The sequence below is a fragment of the Rana temporaria genome, chromosome 7, assembly GCF_905171775.1.
Source record: "Rana temporaria chromosome 7, aRanTem1.1, whole genome shotgun sequence".
NCBI lineage: Eukaryota > Metazoa > Chordata > Amphibia > Anura > Ranidae > Rana > Rana temporaria.
The window spans coordinates 59,750,613-59,770,805 of record NC_053495.1 but is presented as its reverse complement, the minus strand read 5'-3'; the positions used below and the strand labels follow the sequence as shown (position 1 = coordinate 59,770,805).

General features: G+C 43.7%; 1 protein-coding gene across 1 annotated transcript in view; it reads left to right on the top strand.

Moving 5' to 3' along the window:
- Nucleotides 1-18,953, top strand: part of SFMBT1 (Scm like with four mbt domains 1) — a 144,261-nt gene extending 125,308 nt beyond the window's left edge. Inside the window, exons 20-22 of the mRNA XM_040359451.1 lie at nt 9,589-9,783; nt 12,464-12,592; nt 17,524-18,953. Of these exons, the coding sequence (XP_040215385.1) occupies nt 9,589-9,783; nt 12,464-12,592; nt 17,524-17,664 (465 nt within the window). The 3' untranslated portion in view covers nt 17,665-18,953. The remainder of the gene's footprint in view (nt 1-9,588; nt 9,784-12,463; nt 12,593-17,523) is intronic.
- The last annotated feature ends 1,240 nt before the right edge of the window (nt 18,954-20,193 follow it).

Genomic DNA, 20,193 nt, shown 5'->3' with positions numbered 1-20,193 from the left:
GTCATCATCATCATCCTCTACCCCACATCTGACATCCTACCACCCTGCCTCCTGTCATCATCCTCTACCCCACATCTGACATCCTACCACCCTGCCTCCTGTCATCACCATCATCCTCTACCCCACATCTGACATCCTACCACCCTGCCTCCTGTCATCACCATCATCCTCTACCCCACATCTGACATCCTACCACCCTGCCTCCTGTCATCATCATCATCCTCTACCCCACATCTGACATCCTACCACCCTGCCTCCTGTCATCATCATCATCCTCTACCCCACATCTGACATCCTACCACCTCACCCCCTGTCATCATCATCATCCTCTACCCCACATCTGACATCCTACCACCCTGCCTCCTGTCATCATCATCGCCATGTACATGGCTGGAATATGTGGGGGACATGGCTAGAATATGTGGGGGACATGGCTAGAATATGTGGGGGACATGGCTAGAATATGTGGGGGACATGGCTAGAATATGAGGGGGGGACATGGCTGCATATATGGGGGACATGGCTGCATATGTGGGAGGGGGGACATGGCTGCATATGGGGACACATTTAAAAAAAGTATCGGTATTCGGTATCGGCGAGTACATAAAAAAAAGTATCGGTACTTGTACTCAGTCCTAAAAAAGTGGTATCGGGACAACCCTAATTATCCCATTAAAGAAGAAGAGAATGTGCACTCAATTTTGACATTTCATCAATTGCCGCTTTACAAATGTTAATTCTAGATTACTAAAAGTAGTTTAGAAGACCAAACTCTTCCCGGTTGTTCCTTGATTCCGATCATGTGTGTTTGTACTTTTGACTCTTGTTTGCCAATTTCTGTACTGACCATCCGAAAATCAGACGTTGAGTTCACATCCGACAAAAATTTTATAGCCTGCACATCCAGTTTTTGTTTGACGAAAGTCTGTCAGCTGACGAAAGCACTGTACCAATGATCCGAAAATCCGCAGACAGCTCGTCTTACAAATTTTCCCTTCTGATTTTCGTATCGTGTGTGCGAGGCCTGAGTCTAAGGGTGTGCACACTTATGCATCCATATTATTACATTTTTTTATTTTTACTTCCCTCCACCTAAAAGATTTCAGTTTGTTATCCAACTGTACAGTCGTACAGTTTTTCAGTCACATTAAAGGTGGAAAAAGTTCTGAAATTATTTATTTTTTACATCAATTTTTTTTACATCACTGAAGACGTTTTAACAGGTGTGTGTGTGTGTGTGTGTGTAACTTTGTATATACCATATCTGCCTCTAGAAGCTGCTGTATAAATCGCTGTAGTAAACCCCGTTACCCTGCTGCATTTTAAACACAGGAGGTCGCCCACTTAACATGGGCGCCATTCATAGATTGTGTTGTGTTTTTCTCGATGAATGCAAAGCATTCTCCTATTGGATAAGGTGGAGAGGTGGGGATACAACGTCACATGGAATTTTTATTTAATTACATTTTAAATAAAACTTTTCAGTTTTTATATCCCATACTGTACCTCATTTTAGACCCAGTGATAATGTGACTGGGCCTCTTTACTTCTCTGTGCAAGGCAAGAAGATCATGACTAGTGGAAGAGATTGACAGGGTGCATTTCCTAAAAATAAATAAAAAACAATAATAATCGGCACTCCTCTCACAAACCCTCAGCTTTGATGCAAGCAGTGGGCTGCCTATTTGAAGGTATGCAAATATCAGTAAATGGGTGTCAGTCTGGCGTATTGGGTGTTCCTAGGCTGGCTGAAATTGCAAGCAGACTGCCCTAACAACCATGTGACCTCGAAGAACGGAAATCCAATGAATAAAAGGAGGGGGACAGGGGTAACAAGACATCTAGACATCCTTCAGTCAGGTAATAAGACAGGCTCTGACTTGCTACAGCTTTTAAAGCACATTGTGAGAAGCTTTGTGTACTGTACAGTAAAATCTGAGTAAGAAAAGGTCTCTACAGCTGTGGCTGTAGAGGTAGGCTGGAGTTCAGCTCTAAATAAGTTATGGATTCATATATAAGACCAAACTGATTAGGCTGATAAATGAGGAAGTTAGCAACCTGCATGTTAGCAATGGAATAAGGGAGGCGTAGAATATGATGGGGCTCTGAAGGTATTCCTACAGGTGGCGACATGAGGGCATATTAGGACAGCTATCTGGTGTTCCTGCTGCTCCTTATATTCAGGCAACTAGCAGCAACAAACGCAGATCTTAGAGTGGTTGGATAATATTCATTTATTTCACCATATATTGTAAAGTGTTTTTATTTATATTTTAATTAGGGCTGTTACTGATTAAAATATTTGTGTTAGATTAATCGATTTTTTTTTAATCGACTAATTTCGATTAATTATAACACACATACAGATCCAACTACTTTTAGCTGATCTCCTTGCAGGCTGATTCCGAGTGCAGCTACCAACCACTGGAAAAATGGATAGCAGGATACAAAAAACACACACAAAGGCAGCGCTCGATGGGAATAGCATTAAAACTTTTTTAGTCTTCAAGTAGGTAACAAAATAAATATTGCACTGGAGATAAAATCGATGTAGCTACATAAACTGTAAAAATGGTGCGAGTAATACCAAACGGTAGCAAAAGCAGTCATAAAAACATGTAGCTAAGTATGATACTGGTATAAAAATGTGTACAACGATGCCACTGCTGAATCCAGATGAGGAGAGGTTAACCTCAGTCCGTCGGCATGTAGATGTCCCGTGAAGGGAACTATCACAACTCCCAGTGGATGGCTGTAGAATCCCAGGTTGATAGAGGGAAGTGTAACAGCCCTTGCGTGTGGCAGATAGTAAGGTCCCGCCGGCATGCAGATATGAAGGCACATCAAAGGAGCCCTTCAGATGGACACGGCAAGCCCTGCCGGTGTCCGTGACTTCACCGGATCTCTGACGGAACTCCCTGAAGGCCCGGAAGCCGGCGGAGAGGTGAGTACCAATCAAAAGAATTTTGATCGATCAAAAAAATTAAATATTAATCGATGAATTAATAGTTAATTTCCACAGCCCTAATTTCTTTATCGTACATCACGGGACACAGAGCGGCATATTCATTACTATATGGGTTATATGGAGTACCTTCAGGTGATGGACACTGGCAATCTCAAAAACAGGAAGTGCCCCTCCCTATATAACCCCCTCCCATAGGAGGAGTACCTCAGTTTTTTACGCCAGTGTCTTAGGTGTTGGTCATGGTTTAGCTTGCCTCCACATCCTTGGGATTAAGGTGGGCTAACCGGTTCTGTCCAAAGGCCTCAGTGCTAAAGTGGTCAGTAACCGGACCCCAAACCATTGGGGTATAGCCCATAATGCTTTCTGTCACAGAGAGCTGGACTCTGGGCCCAGAACTTAGAAACCTTTGGGGGCTTAATATTTCTGTTGCCAGGGTGCTATATGGGCCCAGGACAGTGGATCCTTCATAGGAACCCAGGGCCTGAAGGTCTAGACGCCCCACGGAGATGGGGGAAGATTGGACCTCTTGCTGTGCAAAGTCCTGCGGCATGGAGCAGGTAAGTGAAGGGGAAACTTGCGGAACTTGGTTCGCAGCAGTTTTTTTCTGGGGGAAGGTCACAGTGGGACATGCCTATGGTTTATGCGCTGCATCTGGCAAGGTGAGTCACATATCTTAGGATAGGATGACTCTGTATGTATATATTCCCCATAATCGTGACCTCCCTGGTAGTATTGCAACTGGTGCTAGAAAGCATTGAAAAAGGGCCTGTGTGTATAGTGACAATTCTCTCTAAGAGAAGCCCCTGGGAATCTACTGAGGTTTCTTATGTAAAAGGGAGTGAATGCTCCTACCTGCAAGCCTGCTCAGAGAGGTCCAGGCGGTTGCTGCAGGAAAAAATGCCGCTCTGTGGATCCTGGCCTGGACGGCAGGATCAGCCTCTGACCTCCTCGTGTGGGCCCCCCCCCCGCCCCCCCCCCCCGTGATATGGGCGCAATTCGCGCCGTTTGCTGACAGGGGAAGGGCGGGCCTGTAGGTAAAAGGAAGGGGCAGCCCTTCCAAAAAGTTCCCAGCTCAGTGAAGTGTTGGAACTGAGAGAGGAAGGACCAGAGCGGCAGCGTGGGGCGCCGAGGACACACAGTGGCCAAAGAAGAGTATTACAGTCTTCAAAAAGACTGTCTTTTACCCTAGAGATAGGGTTTCTTTTTCAGCAGTTTTTTTTGGCAAATACTACTAAAGGGGGACAGAATGGTTTTTCTTTCTTTTGGTTTAAAAAAAAAAAAAGAATGGAAAAAATGATAGCCAAGGCTATGCGGGGCAAAAAACGGAATAGATCTCCGTCGCCCGAGCGTGAACCCTCAGATGAGGAGGTCCCTTCCGCAGGGGAATTGGAAGACCTCTTGGACAAGGACCAAGTAGGTTCAGGGATCGGATACGGGTACGGAGGAGTCTGGCGCAGCCTCCCAAGGGGAGAGCTGGTGGGTTCAAGTTTTAACAGACTTGGTCCATAGGACGTTCAACTTGCCAGTACCAGATCTCCAAGTATCAACGGTCTCAGCTTTGGGCTCACTAAGAGCGCCTCAAACCAATGCGGTTTTTCCGATCCATCCTCTACTAGAGGAAGTTATGTTCCAAGATTGGGCCAAGCCAGATAGAATCTTTGTACCACCAAAAAGATTCTCTGCCTTATATCCTATGGAAGAGAAATTTTCCAAGAGATGGGCAGCCCCGGCTGTAGACGCAGCCATCTCATGTGTTAACAAATCTTTAACATGCCCTGTAGAAAACATACAGGTGTTCAAGGATCCGGTTGATAAACGCTTGGAAACGCTACTTAAAACCTCCTTCACTACTGCAAGGGCAGTAGTGCAGCCAGCTGTGGCTGCAATTGGGGTTGCACAAGCATTATCGGATCAAGCTAAGCAGATGCTTAAACTTATTCCTGCCCAGCAGGCAGAAGAATTTTCGGACGTCCCTAGGGCCATACGCTTTACGGTAGATGCGATTAAGGATTCTATCCAGCAAGCGCCACGTTTATCGTTATCCCTTATCCATATGAGAAGACTCTTATGGTTAAAGAGCTGGGAGGCAGAGCCCCCATGCAAGAAGCTCTTGGTAGGGTTCCCCTTCCATGGAGGACGACTCTTCGGAGAAGACCTGGATAAATACATTCAGACCATTTCAAGCGGAAAAAGTACTCTGTTGCCCACCAAGAAAAAGTTTCGGGGGCCTGCGTTTAAACGACAGTACTCCCCTGGGCAGGGGCCTTCCAATACCAAACAGTATCGACGGCCTCCTGCAAGATCAAACTTTAACAAGTCGCAGGGACAGGCCGCCGGAGGCAAGAAGCAGTGGTTTCGCAAGCCAGCAAAGCCAGCCCCCAAGCCGGCCTTATGAAGGGGCGCCCCCACCCACGAAGGTGGGGGGAAGACTGTGTCTCTTTGCAGAGGTTTGGGAGGCCAGCATTCCCGACAGATGGGTACGGTCTTCCGTGGCTACAGGCTACAAACTAGACTTCCTAAAGTTTCATCCTCCTCTTTTTCAGGAGTCAAGAGTACCAAACGATCCGAAGAAGGGAGCCGCATTAATAGCGGCATTGAATCATCTACTCTCTCAGGAGGTAATAGTAGAGGTACCAGTCCAAGAACAGGGGCTAGGTTTCTACTCCAACCTATTCATCATCCCAAAGCCCAACGGCGATGTCAGGCCAATTTTGGACTTAAAAATGGTGAATGCATACCTAAAGGTCCGCTCATTTCGGATGGAATCCGTGCGGTCAGCAGCTGCCGCACTTCAGAAGGACGATTTTATGGCATCCATAGACATAAAGGATGCTTACCTTCATGTTCCAGTTTACCAGCCACATCAAAGATTTCTACGCTTCTCGGTGGCTCTGCATCATTTCCAATTCGTGGCGCTTCCCTTCGGGTTGGCTACGGCCCCCCGGGTGTTTACGAAGGTCCTAGCTCCAATCTTAGCCAATCTAAGGATCCAAGGGGTCACGATCCTAGCATACCTGGACGACCTCCTAGTCATAGATTACTCGTCTCCTGGCTTGGAACGAGCAGTGGCCCTCACAGTTCAGTACCTCGAGAGGTTCGGCTGGGTCCTAAATCGAGAAAAATCAGCATTCCAGCCCACAAGGCAGTTGGAATATCTCGGCATGAGATTAGACACAGAACAACAGAGGGTGTTTCTGCCTCTGATAAAAGTCAAAGCCATCAAGGAATTAATCCTACTGGTTCTAAGCAAGAAAGAACCAACTGTTCGCCTATGTATGCGGTTACTAGGCAAGATGGTGACCACATTCGAGGCGGTACCGTACGCCCAGAGCCACACTCGCATCCTGCAGGCAGCCATCCTGTCAGCATGGAGCAGGAGGCCACAGGCCTTAGATATCCCTTTGCCGCTCTCATCAAGAGTCGGACAAAGTCTGTGTTGGTGGTTAGACCCTCAGAATCTACTGAAGGGGAAGTCTTTCAGCCCAGTGGCTTGGAAGATAGTAACCACAGACGCCAGCCTGACAGGCTGGGGAGCAATTTTGGATGGTTGCACTCGCCAAGGCACTTGGGCAAAGCCAGAGAAGCAGTTGCCCATCAACATCTTGGAGCTCAGAGCTGCTCGACTAGCCCTCAGGGCTTGGACGGCCAAGTTGCAGGGGTTCCCGGTGAGAATTCAATCGGACAATGCCACGGCAGTGGCATACATAAATCACCAAGGGGGAACCAAGAGTCAAGCCGCTCAGAGAGAGGTGAGCTTGATTCTCCTATGGGCAGAAGCTCATGTGCCCTGCATATCGGCAATATTCATTCCAGGAGTGGACAACCTTCAGGCGGACTTCTTAAGTCGCCAGACTCTGTTGCCGGGGGAATGGTCTCTACATCCACAGGTCTTTCAGACACTCTGCCAGAGATGGGGAGTGCCGGACGTGGACGTCATGGCATCAAGACTCAACAAGAAGCTAGACAGGTTCATATCCCGCTCAAGGGATCCGATGGCCTGCGGAACCGATGCGCTGGTTTGCCCTTGGCATCAGTTCAAACTTCTTTATGCTTTTCCCCCACTCCAGTTACTACCCCGCCTGCTGCGCAGGATCAGGGTGGAGCACATACCAGTCATCCTGGTAGCTCCATCATGGCCCAGAAGGGCATGGTATTCACTAATCCTAAAGATGGTAGTGGGAGACCCTTGGACTCTTCCTCTACGGCCAGACCTGGTATCGCAAGGTCCGATCCTCCACCCTGCCTTACGGCATCTAAATTTGACGGCCTGGAAGCTGAATCCCTGATTCTCAGGGGTAGAGGTCTGTCTCAGAAAGTAATCTCTACCCTAATCAGAGCCAGGAAACCAGTCTCTAGGGTGATTTATTACAGGGTCTGGAAGGCCTATGTAGGCTGGTGTGAGTCCAAGCTATGGCTTTCTCGTAAGTTTACCATCGATAGAGTATTAAGTTTTCTCCAGCTAGGAGTGGATAAAGGACTGGCATTAAGCACTATCAAAGGACAGATTTCAGCTTTGTCAGTGTGGTTTCAGCGGCCGCTGGCCACCCACTCGCTGGTTAAGACCTTCATGCAGGGGGTCTTACGTATTAATCCTCCAGTTAAATCCCCGCTTTGTCCGTGGGATTTAAATCTTGTTCTGTCAAGTTTACAGAAACAACCTTTTGAGCCGTTGGCTGAAATTCCTTTGGTTTTACTGACAAGGAAGTTAGTATTTTTGGTCGCCATAGTTTCCGCCAGAAGAGTATCGGAACTGGCAGCCTTATCCTGTAAGGAACCATATCTTATTTTGCATAAGGACAGGGTCGTTCTCCGCCCTCATCCTTCCTTCCTACCAAAGGTTATATCCAGTTTTCATCTAAACCAGGATTTGGTATTACCATCCTTCTTTCCTAAACCTACTTCCAGAAAGGAAGGGTTGCTGCATACCTTGGATATTGTCAGGGCCATGAAGGCCTATCTTAAAGCTACAGAGAAGATCCGGAAAACAGATGTGTTGTTCATTTTACCGGATGGGCCCAAGAAGGGGCAGGCAGCTGAAAAATCCACCATCTCGAGGTGGATTAAACAGTTAATCACTCAGGCCTATGGCTTGAAAGGGTTGCCTCCTCCGTTATCATTAAAGGCTCATTCTACTAGGGCCATGGGCGCCTCCTGGGCAGCACACCACCAGATCTCTATGGCTCAAGTTTGCAAGGCGGCAACCTGGTCTTCTGTCCACACGTTTACAAAATTCTACCAGTTGGACGTAAGAAGGAATACTGATACAGCCTTTGGGCAGGCAGTGCTGCAGGCTGCAGTTTGAGACCCTCGGATTCCGGGGGCTCCCTTTTGAGTTAAATTTAAAATTTAAAATTATTTTTTCTCAACTAAGTTGGATTTATTATGATTTGAGTATATCTCTAAATTAAATCCTTTTGTCTTGGGAAGATGTTCTCCCTCCCCTCATTGTAAGCATTGCTTTGGGACATCCCATATAGTAATGAATATGCCGCTCTGTGTCCCGTGATGTACGATAAAGAAAAAGAGATTTTTAATACAGCTTACCTGTAAAATCTTTTTCTTGGAGTACATCACGGGACACAGAGCTCCCACCCCTCTTTTGGGGACCATTTTGGGAGGCATACTGCTTGCTACAAAACTGAGGTACTCCTCCTATGGGAGGGGGTTATATAGGGAGGGGCACTTCCTGTTTTTGAGATTGCCAGTGTCCATCACCTGAAGGTACTCCATATAACCCATATAGTAATGAATATGCCGCTCTGTGTCCCGTGATGTACTCCAAGAAAAAGATTTTACAGGTAAGCTGTATTAAAAATCTCTTTTTTTATATAATAAACAGATTGTGCCCCCAAGGAAAAAACATATTTAATATCCAGATGCCAATAATTACCTTTTCTATTGAGAAAAGGAAACGGACCTCTTGTGCAATTACACCACATTTATTGTACTCATTGGTGAAGTCAGAGAAGAATGATCCCAGAAATGCAACAGCTTGTGAGAGGGGTTGCTATGGAGGATTGTCAATATTCTATGCCTTCAAAATACAATCTGCAGAGAAACTTGTACAAAGCAACAATCAATAGGAACAGCTGAACAAACTGGTGTTTAAACTTGATGAAAAATAGTGCTTGTATGCTAAGGACTGCTTTTTGACTTTACTGCTTGATCTTCATATATCACAAATAGTGTAGTGGCACAGTGGTAAGTACTCCTGCCTTACAACACTAAAGTCCTTGCTTCAGGACTCTTTTATTTGCCTTTTGGCTTCTCATCCTTCCTAAAATCATGCTGGTGTGGCGGTTCTTCCTAAATTAGACCCTGGTGTGCATCTGTCTACAAAGATATGAGCGACTGTAACAGAGGCCCTAAAATTGCGCAGTACAAATTTTGCGTAGTTTTTAGTATTATCATATGACACATGCAGGTGTGACTGAATGTCCTAGTTTCAAAGGAATAGACGTGCAATACCATATTTTTTGTAACTTGTATTTATTATGTGATGCTAGCATTTGTGTAATGAACTCTTGAAAACCCCATGGTGTGTGACTTGTAGATGAAGATTACATTTTCCTTACAGTCTGCCTAATGTAAATGTTTTATATTTGTTTCATCCACTGTAGGGGAGTGGTGATGAGGAGGAGGAAGATGAAGATGATTCTCCTAGTGAGGAGAGTGTCCAGGAGCACCAGGAGGGCTCGGAACCTTCAGGAAAAGGGTCTTCATCTGCCTCGCCAACTCGCAGTGAACTTTCACTGACTTGTGAGAAGAAAGTGAAACCATGGTTCCTAAACAGTGATAAACTTCTTTCAGCTAAGGTATTCTACAAAGGGATTCCAGGGACAGAGGTTCTTTTCCTCATAGTGATGATATTTGCATAAGAAACATTGAAAAAATGCAAGGAAGTATAACTAGCATGGTAAAGGAAGACGATGCAGACTTCTTAACTTTAGAAAAAAAACTTGTTTTCGTGGCATTATTCTCATACGTTCGCTGTCAAAGTTAGTGCAGCAGTGTTGGCCAATGGAGAGGCAAAATATTTTTTCAGATACAGGTACCAAGAGTGGGGTTTGCCAAGATATCAGCTTGTGCTCCTCTTTAACCACTGTGCCAAGTATACTGATAATGGCACTTTCTGCCTCACTGAGACCTTATGTGGTCTTTTCTCAGAGGTGGGTTTGAAGTGTTCTGATGTTGCTAGAAAAACTGTCAAGAAGCATAGGCTTCTGATAAAGTGAGATGCACTGTACTTGAAAACTATACCCCTCAAACACAATAGAATGAGGAAATAAGAACATTTAATTAACCACTTCCGGACCGTCCGCCGCAGTTTTAGATCCTTTGTTTGAAGAGGAATATCGTTGTTATGGTAGCAGCTAGCTACCATAACCCCGGTATCCTCTTCTTCAGCGGGCGGTCCACTACAAGATAAAAGTGGTCTCTACGGCAGATACGCCGCAAGATTACTTTTATCGGCCGCGGAAGAGGGCCCCCCCTCGCTCTCCGGTGCCCTCTGCCGCTTACCGGAGCCGTCGGCTGCGACGGAGGTGATCCGGTCCTCTCAGTTGCTGTGTATGGAGACGAATGAGGGGAAGATGGCCCCCACCTGTCTCCATATCACTGCAGGACGGAAGCAACGCCAAAACGTATGTTTATTTTACCCCAGATCTCATATTATTTAAGAGGACCTGTCATGCTTTTTTCTATTACAAGGGATGTTTACATTCCTTGTAATAGGAATAAAAGTGATCCATTTTTTTTTAAAAACAGTTTTAAAATTAATAAAATAAGGTAAAATAAGAAAAAAAATGTTTTTAAAGTGCCCTGTCTCGACAAGCTCACGCGCAGAACTGAGCGCATACGTGAGCAGCGCCCGCATATGAAAATGGTGTTCAAACCACACATGTGAGGTATCGCCGCGATCGTCAGAGCGAGAGCAATAATTATATTCCTTAACCTCCTCTGTAACTCAAAACATGCAACCTGTAGAATTTTTTAAACGTAGCCTATGGAGATTTTTAAGGTTAAAAGTTTGACGCCATTCTACAAGCGGGCGCATATTTGAAGCATGACATGTTGGGTATCAATTTACTCTGCGTAACATTATCTTTCACAATATAAAAAAAATTGGCCCAACTTTAGTTTTGTCTCATTTTTGGTGTGACCAAGTATTGCAATGACTGTCATTTTATTCTCTAGGGTGTTAGATTTTTTTTTAGGGGATTCTAAGTAATTTTCTAGCAAAAAAACTTGTTTTTAACTTGTAAACACTGAGTCTGAAAAACAGGCTCCGTCTTTGAGAGTCGGTTCACACTAGGGCTACGCGACTTTCAGCGCGACTTTCAGGGGCGACTCCGACACGACTTGAGCATGAACCACAGGGCGATCTGGGGCGATTTACAACACGACTTGAAGTCGTCTCCAGGACAGGAGACTTTCCAGTGGCCAATCAAACAACAATCAGCTCTAGGGGAGGGAGAGGTTTGCCTGAGAAATGTATGTTCTCTTCCTGGAAAGTCGCTTCAGTTAAGACAGTGATCAGACTTGGATCAGACTTGGAGGCGACTTCCATTGAAATCAATGGGTACAAATCGCCTACAAGTCGAATTGAAGTAGTACAGGAACTTCTTTTAAAGTCGGAGCGACTCAAGTCGTGTGTATTAACACCGCTCCCATTCACTTGCATTGTTTTTCTCGACAGCACGACTTGAGGCGACTTCAAGTCGGATTCCAAGTCGCCCCAGTGTGAACCGGCTCTAAGTGGTTAAAAAATAAATAAATACAATTTTAGCTAACTTAAAAACAAAGCAGGTGCACATTCACAGGACCGGTGGGCTTATTACTGCATTAATGCTGCAAATATAATTTAGTTAATTTTATAAATGTATTTACTTGGGTGGGCATTGCAAGGGATGCCCATATGATGGGTTAACTTTTAAGGATGAGTTCACCATTAAAAAAAAATAATAATAATAATAAAAAGAAATTGCAGGTAAAACAATGTGCATTTACAATTTTTCTTTTTTTCGGAAGCCTGGAAAGTAGATCACTGGTGTCATGCAGAACTCATGCAGACTGTCAGTGTAAGCTGTCTGCCCGTACATCGTTTGGGAAGACACTTTCACACAGATAGGAAGAATCAATGGACTACCACAGTGCTCAACAGCACCCTGGTAGTTCATTGAGAACTACAAGCCAACAGCCTCATAGGATTTTCGGTAGTTCTTTTATTCACAAATCTCTGTGAATAAATTACGTGACCATTTGGGAGGAGCCTCGCGGCCACACTCTTGTCAAAAAGTGACAGAGTCAGCGGATCCCCGAGCAGCCGCAAGAGTAACAAGTGCAACTTATCTTTTAATAAAGTTTAAAACACAGAAGTATGAGAGCTGAGTCACATAAGAGTATGAACATATAGGAATCCACACATTTTACTAGCTGCAAACTTGTTCCAGGTCAGTTGTATGTATCCAATGTATTATGGTTATCTCTTTGCAGGATATCCGTATTGAAGTTACGGAACCTTTGGCACTGAATGGAAGCCCGCTGGACTGGACTGTCACTGATGTAGTAGAGTACATCAAGTCGACGGACTGCTCACATTTGGCTAAACTTTTCCAAGACCAGGTGAGGTAACTTTTTTTAAATTAATAGTGTTTAGTTACACTTTAAATTGTAACTCCACCCCCTGGGTGATTTTTGTACATTGCAGGGTTTTTAACAAACTTTGTTGCAGATTTTTAACTTTTGTTATTCTGAAGAATTAGGCCCCATACACACGAGAGGATCCATCCGCTGGAATTGATCCGCGGACCGGCTCCAGCGGATAGATCCCCTGGTGTGTACGATCCAGCGGATCTGTTTCCGCAGATTTTTATGCCCTGGGATGGATTTCCAGCGGATAAAAATTTGAAGACATGCTTTCAAATCTATCTGTACAGACTCACCGGATCAATCCGTCCGAATCAATCCCCCGCATGCGTCATAATGATTTGACGCATGCGTGGAATTCCTTATATGACAGCGTCGCGCACGTTGCCGCGTCATCATCGCGGCGCGACACGTCATCGCGATGGGATTTCGATCCGATGGTGAGTACACTCCATCGGATCAAAATCCTCGAGAGGATTTATCCGCGGAAACGAACTGGTGAACCGTATCCGCGGATAAATCCTCTCGTGTGTATGGGGCCTTAGCTGCTTGTCTGTGTCCATGTGTATCTGTATGGCAATGGTTTTTATAATTATCAACCGGCTGCTGTACCTGCATGGCTCATATGAGGAAATTGGCAAGGTCTGATCCCTTTAGACACAATTTCCCTTTGAAAGGATCTTACCAAGAATGACATTTTTATTGCAGGGGGTGCTTAAAATCTGATTTGTATCTTAGTGCAGACTTCTGGGAAAATCAGTAAATCGAAGCTGTAAATTAAATTTTCAGGAGGCATTATGTACACCATCTGTGTGCAAAATGCCTCCAGGTAGCCATATTGCATTGCAAAAAGGTCATTTTTATTAACACATGACTTGTCGCAATTGTATACGCTATATATATTTTTTATGTGCTCTTTTTTTTTTTTTACCCACAAAAGTGGCTTACCCTTTTAGTTTTGAAAATATAATCTTGAAGCTGATTGGTTGCCATGTACAGCTGCTTCAAATTGCTGCAGTTTTAGTAAATTTTCCTCTGTCTTCACTTTCTGTTCGACACACCCAAGACCAAAGGGCACTCCCACTGTTGAAATGATCAAGTCGGCTATTTTATATTTATATTTTTATTAGTTTTTGTTTTACCATCAAGCCTTCAATCACTCGGGCTGTAGCCCTTGCTTCCCCTGTGCAAAATGATACATGGTGAATCACTTTTTAAAGGAAGGCTGGTAGACAGCTAGGAGGCAATATGAAAAGGGCAGAAATGCAGCACTGCCAACCGGACATGACAAAGGGTTTACAGTGTGTTGCCCTAAATATTTTTTTTTTCAATATGTGTGTTCACATATGTGTATTTTATAAATTAGAGTCTCTATCTTTTTCATGTACGACTTTCATCTTAAGTACCTGGTTTATCCTGTCGGTCACCTTTCTTCCATGTTCTAAACTGACCACTCAAAGCACAGAAGCTGATGCAGACTCACAGCATGACTGTATTGGGTAGTTTGTTCAGCGACCCCCACCGCTTGACTAATCACAGCCTGCCTTTAGCACACATCCCCTCCCAATCAGAGCCTGCCTCTTCAACATGTGCCCTGCTCAAGCACAGTCTGCATCTTGCCTCGGGACAGGTTCCCACCTGAATCACACATGGAAAGCGGTCCTTGTTCCTGTGTGACTCCTTTGCAACTCAGTGTGGTGCAGATTTCACCTCATTCATTTGATTGGGCTAAAATCGCACTGGATCACACAAAAAGTAGTGCAAGCGCTATTTTTCAAAAATGCACCAAATTGCATAATACTGCATTGCCAGTGTTTTGTGATCTGCGTTTGGGGTATCATTATGTTGACACCTGCAGCAGATTGCACACCCAGTGCAGTTTGAACATGGTGCTGGAAACACTCATGTTTGGGTGTGAATGAGCCTTTAAAATGTAAACCACAAAATGATCTATCTCATCTCACGCCCAAGAACGGAATTATGCCTCGTACACATGACCGGTTTGCCATGACCGCTTTTGGCTAGGAAAACTGGCCGCGTGTATGCACCAACGCAGTTTTCCCGGCAGGAAAACCGCTGGGAAAAATGAGAACGTGGGGATTCCTGACGGTTTTTAAGCCGGCAGTTTACCTATAGGGAAAACCTGCGATGGAGCATACACACGACCGCCGTTTCCCGACCAAATCGCTCATGGCGGTATTCCTGCTGGGAAACCCAGCCACGTGTAGGAGGAAAAATCTATGGTTCTCGGTTTTCCTGGAAGACTTTTTACCGCTGGGAAAACCAATCGTGTGTACAAGGCATTACCATATTTTCTCTAGGTGGTACCGTTGCCCCACTATTCTACACAGGTTTGATCCTAATGTTTCTGACGTATGTTGGAGATGTTTGCATGCCCCGGGAAACATGACACACATTTGGGGTACGTGCCCATGTGTTGCCCCCTTTTGGGACAGGATTCTCAAGCTATATGACAAACAAGTAGCGGACAAATATCCCAATCAACTCCGCTTAACAGTCCTATCTATGTTACCGAGACATACAAACAAATTAAGAAGAGCTTAGTTCGCCATTTGCTGATGGCTGCGCGCTCAGTTATTGCCAGAGCGTGACGTCAACCTGTGGTCCCCTCTCTAACTGATTGGGCCTGTGAAATGGACAGGATCGAACATATTGAAAGGATGTTAGCGTGGGATGGCGATAAGAGTGAGGCCCATACTATTACGTGGACTGTTTGGTTAAACTTCCAGGTCTCTGCTGATTTTGACTCTTTTATAGTGGATACAGCTCCTATCACTTCCCCGGGGCCCTCTCATGAGTAGAGTGTTATCCCTTCTCCCCACTTTCCTTTTTTTTTCTCATTCCCCACCTCCCCTCCCAATACCCCCCCTTTTTTTAATCTCCTTATTCCTCCTCTTCCCGTACCTTTTTATAAGATTATAGTAATCTTACCGGTAGATTCACCACACTTTTAGGCCATATGTGTTGAGCCTTTTTTTTTTTTTTTTTCGTTTTCTACACCACTGTTTAGAGTGGTCTACTGGTTACTTGATTTACCATTACTTTGTTTATTTCACTTATTTCTATATTCATTAAGGATATCTACGCGACTATGCATACGTGATACGTGTTCTTTTAGTGTCCTTCCGATCCTAATGTAGACTTGTACACTCAATGAACATATGTTATTCCTGGACTATGTTTAGTCGATATGTTTTACAAATGACTGAAACTCAATAAAACAGATTCAACATAAAATGTAAACCACAGGGCTGAAATAAGAACGGTTCATCCCTCTATACTGTGTACTTGTCTCTCCTCAAAAGTGTAATTTCTCACTACTGGCTGGTTCCCCTGTTATCCACATGTGTCACTACTGGCAGCTTCTTGCGACACCAAGAATTGCAATGGTGACAGGGGAGGGTGCTGCAGCACAGCCTGTGACTGTTGGGACCCTTTCATATGGGATAGACTCTGTTTAGATCAGCAGGGAACTTTCAGGCGAACCTCTGCTTTAAGAGCAGAGCTGGCTGATGTCGAGTTTGTGTCCACTTGGTTTCTGTAGAACCAATATGGACAAAACCGGCTCTTCTCTATGGGTGGCCGAGTGTAAACAGACTCCACCTGTCCATTTAGGCTCCACTGCTCTTTGATCTGTCTAGCGCAGTGGTTCTCAACCTCAGTCCTCAAGTACCCCCAACAGGCCATGTTTTGAGAATTTCTCTTAGATAAAATGGCTGTCCAATATACCAAGCCATTGATTCTGATTTAAAGCACTTGTGCAAGATGAAGGGAAACCTGAAAACATGGCCTGTTGGGGGTACTTGAGGACTGAGGTTGAGAACCACTGGTCTAGAGTCTAGACAAAGGAGTACAGATCCACTTCTGTTTGTTTTAAGTAGACTGAATTGGAGGTAGGCGGGTGTAAACAGACACATCTTCTTTTAAATCTGCCAGTCCTTGAATAGAGAGTCCAATAAGGTCTGCCTGAAAAATTGACAGGCGAACCTGATCAGACCCTTTTTGTGAAAGGAGCCTTATTCACAGCTGTGCTTGTTCCCTGTTCTTGGTGAAAGGAGGCAGGGGAGGCATGTGTCCTTTCTCTCCGATCAGGGCTCAGAGCTGTCACCTGTGTGAAGACTTCTGATCCCTATCTACGCGCCTAGAACTTGAGAGAAATCCTTTCCTATTTATGTTTTCAGATAGATCTACAGAAGAAATGGCTGCAGATACTCAGCTACAACTAGGGTTGCCACCTCATCCCTTTAAAACAGAACACATATGAATTACACAGGTTCTGTGGCTGATTAAGGTGGTAATTGAACTCAAGTGGAGCCTTATCTAAATTAAATTAGCCTCAGAACCTGTGTAATTCATATGTGTTCTGTTTTAAAGGGATGAGGTGGCAACCCTAGCTACAACGTGTAGCAAGATTTGTTCATCTCTATGTATCACCCAATGCTAGTCACTTCACTGTGCAACATGAAAGGGTTTACAACCACTTTGAGCTGAACAGACTTTGGAATAAAGCCACACTGTGGGGTTGATTTACTAGAACTGGAGAGTGCAAAATCTAGTGCAGCTGTGCATGGTAGCCAGTCGGCTTCTAGCTTCAGCTTGTTTAATTACGTTTTGACAATAAAACTGGAAGCTTATTTCTATAACAGAGCTGCAGCAGATTTTGCGCTATCCAGTTTTAGTAAATCAACCCCTGTGTGTCTGCACAGTGTCCTGTATCCCCATCTTCCACTATCTGGAAGAAGAGATGCATGGACATGAGAGAAATTTTTAACATTGTAAAAATGGTAAGACAGATCATTTCAGCATTGCAGTTTACTGATCTTGTACTGTATAGCAATAAATTATTTTGTGTTTTACATGCTTTTTTTTTCTGTTTTCTCAATCAGGAAATAGATGGGAGAGCACTACTGTTGCTCAGTCTACCTGCTGTACAAGACTGTATGGATCTGAAGCCTGCAATGGCAATTAAACTGTGCTATCACATTGAAAGAGTGAAACTAGCTTTCTACCAAAGCTTATCTAGCTAGGTTGCTGTGCTGTATGATGGTGGAGACAAGTTGATTGGGCCTGGTAGGACCTCTGCGGACTTGTACGAGCCTTAAGTGAATTGCACTTTGTATAGAATTGTCATTTTGTTTACATGTCTTTACAGAAATTTCCGCCCAGGCCTTGAAAACTTGAGAAAAGACAATAATTGGTTACTTGTAATGTTTGCTACCTAATTATTTAGGTGTGGTTGCAGCACCTAATAATGACCTTCTAAAGAGTTTCTCAGCACAGCTGGAGATTTATCTCACTTGAAACCAAAGTGTTCAATTAATGCTGGAGCCACACTTGTACACTTTGGCATGATGTGTATGCTATTGTAATAAAGGATATGCACCAAACACACATCGACATGGGTTGCACACATTCTAATGCCTTGAATGCCAGATTAACTCCCATTGCACTCTTATTGATTTTAGTGGAAAATGCATCTGGCAAAACTGCACAAATGGGGTTTCAGCCTAAAGATTTAGTGCAGTTTCTCATAAAAGTGCACCATACACCCCCCATTATCTAGTTATTTATTATTCTCTTTGACGGGGAGCACATGCTCTGTCATGCCGAGGCATCATATTTCCAGGTAAAAAACTGAAAGTGCAAAAGGACGTGGCGATAAATATCACTTTAAAATGAAGCTGCAGTCTGCTTGTGAACCAAGTCGCTTGCCATAGGTATTGATGATGGCAGGGGGAGGTATTTATGGTTGACTTTCATGACAAAGTGTATTTACCTTTAAAAATGTGATGTGACTATAATGCAACAGGGTACATAATTCTTTGTTTGAAAATGCAAAATGTGTACATGGCAAATGATTCATTTTATATCTTTTGTCAGACTATTGAAAATCAATATGTATTTATCTGACACTACTGACAAATTGTATAATTTATATTTAAGTATGACTTAAACTCATTTAGTTGATCTTCCTTTTTTTTTTTTTTTTTTATAGTTGTCGAAATGAAAAACAATTTCTGTCACTTCTTCTTTTTTTTTTTTTTTTTTTTTTTTTTTATTGAACACGCAGTAGATTGTTAGATATATTTTCAGTTGCTTTAAAATGATTTTGGTAGCTGAATGTAGACAGAAGGATGGATATGATGCAAAAATCATGTGATCATCCTGTGTGTTTTCCTGTTTTCATTGGTCATATATGACTGGATCAAAGAGAAGTATGCTTGCCCTATGAAACTTTTTATAATGCATAATATTGCCAATTACCATTTCTGTATTTTACTTAGTAATGGGTTTACTAAATATTGCTTTGAGCGTGCCCTTGCCTCTGAGTATTTAAATGTATACCTTAGGTGTAGCTTTTAATACATTTAAACAAATTAACTAACCAAATCAATTCGGGTACGTGAATAAAAAAAGTAGTCAAGGGTAGCTTTAGAAAAAAAAGCACACATCAGCTACCGCACACCTAAATATATAGTCACACTGCAAAAAAAACTCTGATCCCTGAATTATATGAAAGAAATCCCCATCAGGACAACTTCAGCTGCATATAGCTCTGGATCTACTAAATATTAATGTGCGGTATTCGTTGCACCTAGGTTTTTCTGTGCATTTTTGTAGTGTGTTTTTGATGTTTTATTCTTCATGCTTTTTTTTATAGGCGGAGGAGGAGATTTGATTTTATACATAAAACTATCAAAAACACACTAAAGTCGAATTCTTGATGCACTTTCCATGCATTTCCCTTGAAGTTTATGGTGCCAAAAAGACACTATGCTGCACCAAAAGAAACACCTGAACCTTTTCAAATAATCACACTGCACCATAAAGAATAATGTGTTTTCCATTGTCATGCATGGCAGCACTGCAGCAGACATAAGAGAAATCACACTAGTGTGAATGGGGCCTTAAGCCTAGTACACATGGGCCGAATGTTGGGTGACATTAGGCCCATGTGTATGTCAACCGGGGGTGAGCCTTTCCCTTGTCAGAACACAAGATCTTAGCGGAGGAGATCACTGTACTAACGTCAGATAGTTTAGTACAGCGGCTCCGACTTGATCTGCCATGTTTTTCCTTTGACCCGCTGGGTTAGAAATAAAATAAAATAAAAATGATAGCGTGTACTAGGCTTTTTGTAACCTGTATATTTTTGTATCCTATGCCCCATTTCACTTGTCCTCCTGCAGGTTAATGTCATAATCGATAAAGTATACATCACATGCTTGCACATTATGACAAACTTTCCTGTAAAGAGCATCCCTCCAGTGGCTTGTTCTCACCTCACAGGGGTTCCTTCTGGGTTCATGCGCTTCAGCTGTTTGAATGTCTGAACTGCAATGACGAAATTCCTGCGCATGTTCATGGTAGTCACAATCGCGGCACAATGCTCTGAGTGGACAGCACACTCGAGTGCCATTCATTCAGAGCACAGTGTACATACACCGGTGACATCACAGGTTTAAGCAGACAGAAATATCTCCTAAACAGTGCATGTCCTATAATAAGGCTAAAAGTGGACTTTACTGCTGCTTTAAAGGAAACCTGTATTAAGA